The sequence below is a fragment of the Chrysochloris asiatica genome, unplaced genomic scaffold (genome assembly GCF_000296735.1).
Source record: "Chrysochloris asiatica unplaced genomic scaffold, ChrAsi1.0 scaffold00040, whole genome shotgun sequence".
NCBI classification, from domain to species: Eukaryota; Metazoa; Chordata; class Mammalia; order Afrosoricida; family Chrysochloridae; genus Chrysochloris; species Chrysochloris asiatica.
In genome coordinates, this window is record NW_006408558.1 from 11,728,206 (window position 1) to 11,738,489 (window position 10,284).

A 10,284-nucleotide genomic window follows, 5' to 3' on the forward strand; every position below is an offset into this window, starting at 1 on the left:
TTCTTTTTTCCCCTTTTTCTTATGTAAAAAGTGCACAAAAGCTCTGCAGCCCCCTCGCAATGGTCAGCAGTGCTTCCGGTGGGGGTGGAGGGTGGGGAGGGGGCCCCAGGCCTGGCACCCAGCTTGTGGCTGAAGGTGGCCCTCATATTGCTTAGAAACGTGTGTTTCAGTTTAAATACCAGACAGTAAAATGAGAGGACCGCTTGCCGTTTTGCCAAATCATTGCCAGAATGAACAGCGTCAATAAATAAAAAATGGAAATATTTACTTCTCGATAAAAATCGCGGTAAAACCCATTCTTTTCCGTATAGAATCCGGATCTATGGCGCGCGGCCCGAGGCCCCGTAGAGGCCCAGGTCAGCCGTCCCGGCCCGCCGTCACGACACCTTGATGACTTCCACGCTGCCGGAGAAACTTGCCTGCTTGCCCAGGGCGGCCAGCTCCTCGCCGCGAGCGCGCCCTTCCACCATGCCCTCCTCGAACTCCATCTGGCAGCTGCGACGTTTGAACTGCGTCTCGGGGGCCGGCTCCTCGGGCCAGCCGGTCCGCGCGTCCCGGGACTCGGCCCGCGCCACCTCCCGCCGCCGCAGGTCACAACCGCCACCGCCTGCGTTCGGCGAGCCCGGCAGGCCAAAGGGGGCAAAGCGCGTGCCGCCCACGCCGCCTGCGCCCTCAGGGCTGAAGCACCAGAGCCCATCGGGCGATGGCGTGCCCGGAGAGTCCAGTGGTGGCGCCCAGCCTCCGGGGGGCTGGCCGGGGCCGGGAAGCCCAGGCGCCGACAGAGCTGAGAGGCCGTGCCGCGGAGTCTGCCGGTTCGCGTCACCGAAGTTCAGGGCCAGGCCATGAGCGGGCGAACGCGCTGGGGAGCCGGCTGGGGGCCGTGCGCGCCGCCGGGGACGTGGGCGCACCTCAGGCGCCGCGTCCGGGCTGTCGGCCCCCGGCGATGGCAGGCCCAGGGCACCTCCGGGGCTGTCCAGCTTGCAGAGCTTGGGGGCCTCGCCAGGATCGGGGGGCCCTGGACCCTCGGGCCGCCGACTAGGTGCGTAGGCCGACTTGATGTCCAGCGAGAAGGAACGTTTGAGGCGGTTGGTGTCCTGTAGGCGGTCGGAGGAGAGGTGCAGGCCGCGCAGGCCCTGTTGCAGCGCACTGGTGACGGGTGCGGAGGTCGGCGCCAGGAGCTCCCCGCCCGCGCCTGGTGCGCCCTCCCTGGCTGCAGTGGTGGCGCTCTCTGAGGTAGGTGGTGGCAGCGGCAGCAGGGGGGCTGTGGGCCCTGGGAGGGGATTAGGGGTCCCTGGGAGGGGCGCTCCGTCGCCCTGCAGGGCGGCCAGCAGTTTGAGGCTGCGCTCATACTCCAACAACTGGCCCAGGAAGTTGAAGTTAGGCGAGATGGACGGCCGCCGGTCCTTCACGAACCTGCCACGAAGAGCCGGTCAGGGCTGGGTCACAGCTGGTTGCCCATCACCCCAGCCATTGACACACACCCTCCCCCCTGTCCCTCAGACACCCACAGTCAGAGGACCCTGAATCTCTGGGCAGCGGTTCTTCAATTACTAGTGGGGGAGGGACCAGAGAGTCCCCGGTGGAGGCCCAGGATGGAAGGAGGGGCTACCTGTAGGCGTCATCCGAGGACATGCCCATGGTCTTCATGATGTAAGCGATGGCGATGGTAGCGGAGCGGGAGATGCCGGCCAGACAGTGCACGATGACTTGGCAGCTGGACAGCTTGGCTTTATCTGGGGGCAAGTGGGCATTGGTATAGGGGAAGTGTGAGGTGCCAGGGTCCCGTCCTACCCAGGTAGCACCCTCAGGAGACCCAACCTTCCTGCCTGTCAGTTGCTTCTCAGGGAATTTCCCCTCCAGGTAATAGTGTAAACATGTGCACACAGACATGCACAGCTACACACACACCGGCTACACACACACCGGCTACACACACGTGTGCAAACACAGAAGGCACACAAATGCATGTGTGTATGGCTACACATATACACTGGCTCTACATGTTTGCGTACACACCAGCTACATACACACACACACACACACACACACAGATGTTGGCTCCTCATATACATGTACACACAAGCTAGCTACATAGACAAATCTGTACACACACCTACACGGACTACACGGCACACCTCCCTTTTGCATCCAGGTCCCTGCCCTGTCCTGTCCTCACCGATGAACTCGATGGACTTGTCCAGCCAGGGCAGCAACTTTTCACAGTAATTGTCATTGACAGGGATACGCATGAAGTGACTCTCACAAATGAAGTCCGGCTTGGGGCACGAATTGCTGGCGTTGAGGACGTAGCTTATTCCATTTTGGGTCATCAGGTCCTGGAGGGTCAGGGGGACAGGTTGGGAGGAGTGGGTAAGCAAAAGACAAGCCCTTGGGGATGGGGTGGGTAGGGAGGAGGGGACTTCTTCCTCCTTGTAGCTGGGCAGGTAAGCCTGGTTCCTGAAACCCTAGTGAGATTTCCTCTTGGGGCCTGCCTAGGGGCTGGGGGCCAGGAGCCCCCTCCATCCCTTGCTGGCGCCCACAGGACCTTGCTGTGGTATGACACAGGTTCTTACCACCCGGCCCACAGCGTGCAGGAGACCCGGAGGAATTTATGACTCCATGGGCGGTCCCGGCACCCTTCTCTCTCTCCACCAGTTTTAAAACACAGGATCCTTTCAGGGCTGGCCAGGGGCCCGGTGACATCAGCAGTCTGGCATGCTGGCTCCACAGAGGGGCAGGAGCCTGTTGTTCAGCCCAGCCCCCTCTGGCCCTCCCCGAATCCCCCATGAGCCCCACTCTGGCCTCCGGCTTCCTGCCTCCCACCTGAGCTTCTGGTAGTACACACACCTTGTTCAGGACATCTTTCTGAGATCCCAGGTAAAGGTGAGGGAGGATGCGGGTCAGACCCACGCTGGGTACAGGCAGGCAGGGCTGGGAGAGGCTCATGGGCATCAGGGCAGCCGGCTTACCCTCACAGAGGCCGGGGAAGCAGGATGAGAAGGTGGCAAAGCCCCCTGCAAAGGAGGGACAAAGGAGGGTGCGGTCAGCAGGCCACTGCTGGGCAGGCGTTTCTTGGCATCCTGTGATACCCAGTTCTGAGCCTCCAGCCAGTGCACCTGATCTGTGTCCGGATGTGGGAGGGTGGCTCTGGCCACGGCTGCTGCCCACTCACCTGGTCTGTGTCCTGAATGTGGGAGGGCAGCTCTGACCACCCACAAGCGACTCTACTGGCTAATTAGGAGCTGGCCTGGCTAAGGACGCTGTTGGCAACGCCCATAAATGTGGCTGAGGTAGCTGGCTAGTAAGGTTTGAGGCCCAGGCAGGGGCAGCCCCCAGGCCACAGGGGTCTCCAGTGGGAATCTGTTCATACAGCCCAGACAGGGGAGGCCCTCTTCTGCTTCCAACACCGTGGTCAGTGACCAGGCATGGCCTTCCTGTCCCCTGTGCTGATGCAATCCTTGCCTCGAGTTGGCTGGGAGCCCTGGGCTGGACTTGGGTGTCAGGACCAGGAGGCAAGGGCTTGTGAGGGCCCCTCCCTGGTCGTGACATCACCCCCTGGGATTGGTACCGCCCGCAGGACCATCTGCGCTGCCACTCTGGCCCCAGCCCACCCCGAAGGAAGGGACAGAGCTGGGCGGGGGACCTTGGGGACAGGGAGCAGGCTGCCTCTTGTGCATGTTTATGTTCTGGGAGCCTCTCTGCTGCCTGGACAGACCCAAGCTTGAGTCCCTGACATGTCACAGAACCTGCTTATGACCACTTTGCGTCTCTGACCTCAGTGGCCTCATGCATGGCATTGTCACAAAGCTCAGACAAGATGAGGCTCGTGGTGAGGACTGGTCCTGGAGGCTGGAGTGGACAGTGGTTCAGATTAGCTGCTTGGTGGCACCTAGTACTCACCAACTCTTGGCAGCTTGAGGTAGGAAGTGCCTAGGGCACCCCGGAACTGACTATGGTGTGGGGCACAGGTGAATTCCGTTGAGAAGCACACATCCATGGTTACAAATGCAGTGGGTTCCTGCTTCTTGCTGTGGACACACACTGTCCGCAACTGGACTGAGATCTGAGATCCCACCCACTGGAGGAGGCAGAGTGGGAAGGTGGTACTCGGAAATGAGACCCCCAATGCTCTTTCCTACTCTGCTTCTCCTGGTTTGGTGCTGGAGGACAAGGTCAGACCCACCAGCTGCTCCTCGGAAACTCTACATAGAGTCGCTGTGAGTTGAAACCAACTCGACAACACTCCACAATAACAACAACAATGACCGTGCTCTTCAGAGGAGGCCAATGGCAGGGTCCTTGACCCTGAGGATAGGGCAGCATGGGGCCTCAGCCTTCATCCCTGGCCCAGCTTCAGGGGTCTGTTTGTGGGTACCTCCCATCAGAATATTGCTGAGGGGACTCTCTTTGTCTCCAAGGGTGCTTGACCCTAGAGCATCCAGCTGGGGAATGGACAGTATCCTCAGGGGCAGTGTCCCTCTGGAACCTGCTGGTCCCATGGGCAGAGGTGGAGTTAGCTGAGTGCCCTTGTGGCCTGCTTATGTCCAGGGCCAGGGGACGTGGGGCAGGCTTTACACCCTTTGCTTTTTCCCTACACTGCTTGGCCAGAGTGGGGGAAACTCCATCAGGGTTTCATCCTCCCCAAGGAGGGTGGCAGGAAAGGCTGGCCAAGTGTCCAGCAAGTCCTCACCCCCTATAGGCACTTCCTGTCCCCTATATTACCCCCCCCCCCCCGAGATATCAGCCAGGCACTGAGGATTCAACCTGTGAAAAGGGAGGGGTTGGGGGTGCTGAAAGAGTTATGTGTCTCCCACCTCAAGGTATGTCCAGGGGCATCAGAGTGGGCTCACTTAGCTAACAGCATCCTCACAATGAAAGCTCAGACGTGCATAAAAGCAATGTGCCAGGTCCCTGCGCCCACCTGCCCGCCACAGGCAGACATGCACTTTTGCTTGACAGGCCCTCAGCAGTCCCCCTGCTCTGGGAGAAGGAGTGGAGAGGGGTCTTTGTGGGCACAGTGGTTGTGGCTGCTGCCCAGGGTCTGAGGCCAGTGCCTACAAGGTGGCTGGGGGGGATGGGGGTCTGGGTGTGTGTCAAGGTCACTTCTGCTGGGCTATACGGGTGACCCACCTGTCCCACAGCAGGGGGGTACCTGGTGACAACATCACCCTCCATTCCGCAGGGATGGAGACCCCCTGACAGCCAGGCTCCCAATGGGGCGGCCCCTCAGCTTAAAGAGCCAGACGCCTTCCCAGACTGTCAAAGCAGTGCAGCTGACGGATGGCAGCGGGGGTCACAACAGCCGTCCTCTGCCCCAGAGAGGTCTTTCCCAGAGTCCCCTCCACCTTCTCTTGGATCTCTGCTCAGGAGCCCTCACTCCTTGCCCTAGCATTTCAGCCTCTGGAAGGAGGGGGTCCTCAAGTACCCTAATGACACTTGCATGCCTAGCAGATCCTCTTTCGGGGGGCGGAACCCAAGTCCTCCCTGCTCAGCCTGTTTCTGCTGTCTTCTCACCACTGTGCCCTCCTGGGAGGGGTGGTTTGTAGTTACTCACTCACTAGGACGTCCTGTATAGGACTCCCATCCTAACTTGGCCCTGGAGAAATGGGATGTGTACCCCAATCTCACATGGGGGGCCGTGTATGAAAGAAGGGCAGGTGATGGCTTGGGGGCTCAGAGAGCCAGGTCACAGGTGAGCCCAGCCTGATACAGGTCAGGGGTCCTGGCCCCTTCTCACTCCTTCCCAGAATCTTCTATCCAGAGGGGATGAGGGAGGGAGATGTTGTCCCCTCCTATCCTGAGGGATGAAAGCTGAGGGCGGAGGTACCACATGTGCACCTGATCTCTCATTATGGGTCACATGTCATGAGCACTTTCTAAGCGACAGGTAGTGCAGAGGTAACTCTGTGGCTATGTTGCACCCTTGCCTGCCTGCCCTCAGTGCCCAGTGGGGGAGACTAATCTGAGTCCAGCAATCTGACCACAGGGGAGCTCTAAAGGAGCCCAGAGCCAGGCACCTACTCCAGGCAGGCTCCCGGGAGGAGGAAGTGTTTGTACTGATTTTGAAAGGACACATAAGAGTGTGCCCAGTGGAAGACTGAGTATCAGTGGGCACAGACTTGGGCAGTGGGAGAGACAGTGTATAACCTGGGGTAAGGGGGGTCCTGGCTGTGTCCCCAAGGTCAACGAACAAGCACAGGCTGACTGAGGGCGTGATAGCAGTGGGGGCAGGGAGGTAACTGCAGGTTCCAGACCACAGGAGACTTCATGGGACGGAAGATCCCAGGATTGGGAACACACAGAAGTCTGGGGCCTGAGAGATATCTAAAACTGAGGTAGGAGAGGGAGGTCTGGGCTGAGGAGCATGCCCAGAAGGGCACAGGGGAAGCAGAGAATAAGCCTGGGACAGGTTGGGATGGAGCAGAGTCAGGACTGGACAGCCAAGAGCCATTGTTCAGGGGGGTGAGGGTGAGGGGGGGATGGATGAGTGGGTGGACAGCCAAGAGCCATTGTTCAGGGGGGTGAGGGTGAGGGGGGGATGGATGAGTGGGTGGAATTGATGGGAGGGGTCGGGGTCAAGACAGGAGAATGGAGTGGTGGAGGGGAACCTCGAGGCTCCTGAGTACCATCTCTCATTGTAGGTTTTGTCTGAAGAAGAGGGAGGGAGGGAAGGAGGGCAGGCAGCTGGGTGGGCGCTCGGCACCCGGTTATAAGTGTGCCAGGGGTCTGAGTGTGACTCCAGAGCCCAGTGCATCTGGCCTTAGCGGGCACAGGGCAGAGACCTGGTTATAGCTCTGGAAGTCTGGTGGTCAGCTGTAGCTGTCCACATGTCTCTCATAGTCCTGTGCATGTCCTGCTGAGGTATGTGTGTGAACTGTTGGAACACAGAACTACAAACAGTCAGGTGCAGTCATCACCCCCGGGTTCAGTTTGGAGGCTGAGAGGGTGTGGAGTGGAGGACCCAGCTGCCCACCCGCACTGGCCACCACCTGCAGTCCTACACCCACTCTAGACCAGGCTCACCCCTGCCCCAGCACCTTCCTCTGGGTGGTCCTGCTCCTGATGTACTGGTACCACCTGGACACTGTGTGGTCTGGGCTCACGTGGCACCTCCTGGGAAGGACTGCCTCGAGTAGCCTCATTAAGTGACCAAGAGCCTGACACAGGAATGTCTGGGCCCCTCACTGTGCTTAGGTGGACAGGATGCTTGAATGCTGTGAGGGAGGAGGCTGTCTTCATCTTCTCATGCCCACCCTCCACTAGCTGCAGCCCCTGGACCTCTGTCGGCAGGACACATGTTAAGAGGACAGACCAGCTCTCCAGGGGGTCTATACCAGGATGCAGGAACATGTGTGTGTAGGGGGCTCCCCAGCCTCAAGCTGGTCCTGTCTGGGGGCTGGCTGGCTAGGCTGCTTTTGGAGAACGGGTCAGCTGGGAGGTGGAGTGCTGCTCATCCCCTGGCAGCAGCCGTGATTGGCTAGGCTGTTGCTAGGCAACCTGCTTTGCAGGGGATTTCCCGGGTGTGGGACGGGTTCCTTGTCAGATGGGGTTTTCCAGATTGCACAAGTCGGGGGCTCTGGGATGGGGGCTCCTGGGGGCACACCTCTGTCTAGGTTCCATATCCCCTTCCCAGCTCGAGGCACTTGGGCTTTCTCGGACCACCTCTTCACCTGCTGGCGGTGGTGATGGTGGGCTGTGCTGGAGGGAGCCCAAGGGGGGGGCAGTGGAGCACCTCAGAGACAAAGGTACTGAGACCCCCACCCTACCCTAGCACAACAGAGGCTGGTGTCCAGGCTTAGAGATGGAGCCGCGGGGAGGGGCCCAAAGCTGAGCCCCTTCCACTCCCCCAAGTTGATTACAGGATGAGGTTGGAGAGGCTGCCGGCAGGCCAGACTCACCTGTGAGGATGGCCACGCTGTCGAAGCAGCCGTCCAGCTTGCTGAGCAGGAGCGAAAGGAAGCTGTCTGCAGCTAGCACGCTGACGTCCCGTGTGTTCTGGTCATATACTACCACGTCCTGTGGTTCTGCAGCCTCCACCTGGGGGCATGAGGAAAGAGGTCAGGGCCCCCAGGAAAGGACTGCAGGCACAATGAACACCACACCCCCACTGGAAGACCTACTTTGGATTCAAGAACAGGGCCTCAGAGGAGCTTCCAGTTCAGTTAACACGCCGCCCCTCACCATAATTCCCTGCAGGGATGGGGAAACTGAGGGCTGTATTGGGGCCCCGTTGTCCCCACTAAGAAGACAGCGCTGTTCAGTGGGCTTCTGTTCCCACTTCCCAGTGACAGGTGGGTAGCAGGGGGTCAGATGCTGAGCTGCTTTGGCTCCATAGGGCGATGCCCCCGCCCCCAGCACACGCAGCCGGGACCCAGCCAAGCAGCCAGCTGATGATGTCACCGGCAGCCAATAGGATTGCGCCCTGGCCGCGTCCTCGCCGGGCTATTAATCACTGGGTCGGATTCCCTGGGTGGGGGCTGTGACAAAGATGCCCCACCTGGGTTTTCACTCTGCTCTGCGCTGGGAGCCCGAGCTGCCCCTCCCCGCAGCCTCACCAGCACCATGTCAATCCCTTCTTCCTCCGCCTGGCCCCCCATAGGGTGGAGGGTCTTGAGCCCCAGGAAGCAGTGTGTGGGGGTGTGTGTGTCCCTGGGGATTGCTGAGGTGCTCCCAGTGCAGGTGACCCCAGGGTTTCTGGGTACACAGAGAAGTCTGTGTCACTGAAGACAGGGACCCCACAGGAGGCCTGGCACAGACTAAGGTGTGACCCATGTGGTACGTGCCTCGGTGCCACTGAGCGGTTTCTCTGAACCGTGACAGTTCCCATGGCCAGCTGTGAGGGATCATGAAGCAAGTTAACACTAAGACCGTCCTATGGGAGAGCCTCCGTGGGCCACGCAGACGGTGATCTTGCTCCGCTGAGCGCATAGAGAGAAGCAGCTGAAAACAATGACGGGGAGCCCATCACAGACCAATTTTCTTCCGTCAGGGAAAGCAAGGAAAGGCGGCTGTCATTTTCATGTCGTACTGTCATGTGTGAAGTAAAAGATGAACGAGACTGTCTCTCTGAGCTCATGTGATGATGGTGAAGTTATCTAAGGATGGGTGCCGGATGATCGGACAGGGACGCTATTCCAGTGTCTACCAGGGGCACTGTTTTCCATAAATGTACCTCTCTGCAGGCAGGTGTGAGAATTGGGGGACTAGAGACAGTCCCTGCATGAGTTCCCTGAGCACCCTACTTTGTTCTCTGTGTGCATCCCAGCTGATCAAGCCCCCCGCCCCCACTGGTATCTGCTCCTGTGTGTGCATCCATACCTGGGAACCTCATCCCATTCACTCTGTGCTCAGTACTTGGCCTGGGAATGTGGGACACAAATGCACCATCCTGGGGCTGAGAGAGTGTTAGCTCTGACAGGACCAGGGCTCTGGGTGGGAGAGAGGCAATGAGTCTGGGGAGAAGGTGTCACCTCTAAGAAGGAGTGGATCTGGTGGGATGGGTTTGGGTGTGAGAGGCAGAGTGGGGGAGGAGGGCTGTGGTCAGTGGGAGCCCCTGGAAGTGGTGGGGAGCCTCCATGGTGATGGGGCGTCCCAGAGATAGTGGGGAGACCGTGGAAGTAGTGGGGAACTCTGGAGCTGGTGGGGAGCACTGAAGGAGGTGGGAAGTTCTTGGAGAAGGTGGAGCGTCCCTGGAGGAGGTGGGGGTCCCAGGAGTAGGTGGGAGTCCAGGGTAGAGTCCTGCCCAGGTATGACTCGTACCTGGCTTCGAGAGGCTGGCTGGACCAGCTCGGCGATGGTGACCTTGCCTTGCTGCAGCCTGCGTCTCACCAGCTTGGAGCAGCAGATGTTGACAGAGCTGAGCACATGCCAACTGTTGTATTCCACGAAGGAACGGCTGTCAATGACCAGTGGCCCCCCAGGCCCGCCCCGCAGAAGGCTGGCCAGCTTCTTGGCGTCCATCACCTTCCGAGGGAGTCGGTCCCCAGCCATGGTGGGCAGTGGGCAGGGGAGGGAGGGACCCCTGACGCAAGGAGGGGCTGTCCGATGGCCTGGGGTCTGGCCTAGAGTCTGGAGTGACCGGGCATGGTGCCAGACCTGTGGGGAGAGATCGTGGTCATCAGGGCAGGGTCAGCCTCAGAGGGGTCAGTGGTGGGACTCTGGGGCACCAAGCATGTCCCCAGGGAGGTGTCCCCTCTGGCTGCTCTACAAAGACCACATCCCAGCAGCCTGTCAGCTGAGTGAGCCAGACTCTGCCGCCCACACAGGCCATGATGCTGACCTCCT

General features: G+C 59.8%; 1 protein-coding gene across 1 annotated transcript; it reads right to left on the reverse strand.

The window, feature by feature from the left end:
• Positions 1-377: 377 nt before the first annotated feature.
• DUSP8 (dual specificity phosphatase 8) lies at positions 378-9,990 on the reverse strand. Its single transcript, XM_006860806.1, has 6 exons — positions 9,760-9,990; positions 7,899-8,037; positions 2,848-3,014; positions 2,177-2,336; positions 1,610-1,733; positions 378-1,413 (listed from the first exon to the last, which is right to left on the reverse strand). Exons 1-6 carry the CDS (start codon positions 9,988-9,990, stop codon positions 378-380), a joined length of 1,857 nt encoding a protein of 618 aa, XP_006860868.1.
• Between the last annotated feature and the right edge of the window lie 294 nt (positions 9,991-10,284).

Excerpts from the sequence above, each read along its gene's own strand:
- DUSP8 (XM_006860806.1), bottom strand. The coding sequence starts at position 9,990 with ATGGCTGGGGACCGACTCCCTCGGAAGGTGATGGACGCCAAGAAGCTG. Across the intron at positions 2,337-2,847 it reads AGAAAGATGTCCTGAACAAG|GACCTGATGACCCAAAATGG; the intron begins GTGTGTGTACTA and ends CTGACCCTCCAG. Across the intron at positions 1,414-1,609 it reads TCCTCGGATGACGCCTACAG|GTTCGTGAAGGACCGGCGGC; the intron begins GTAGCCCCTCCT and ends TCTTCGTGGCAG.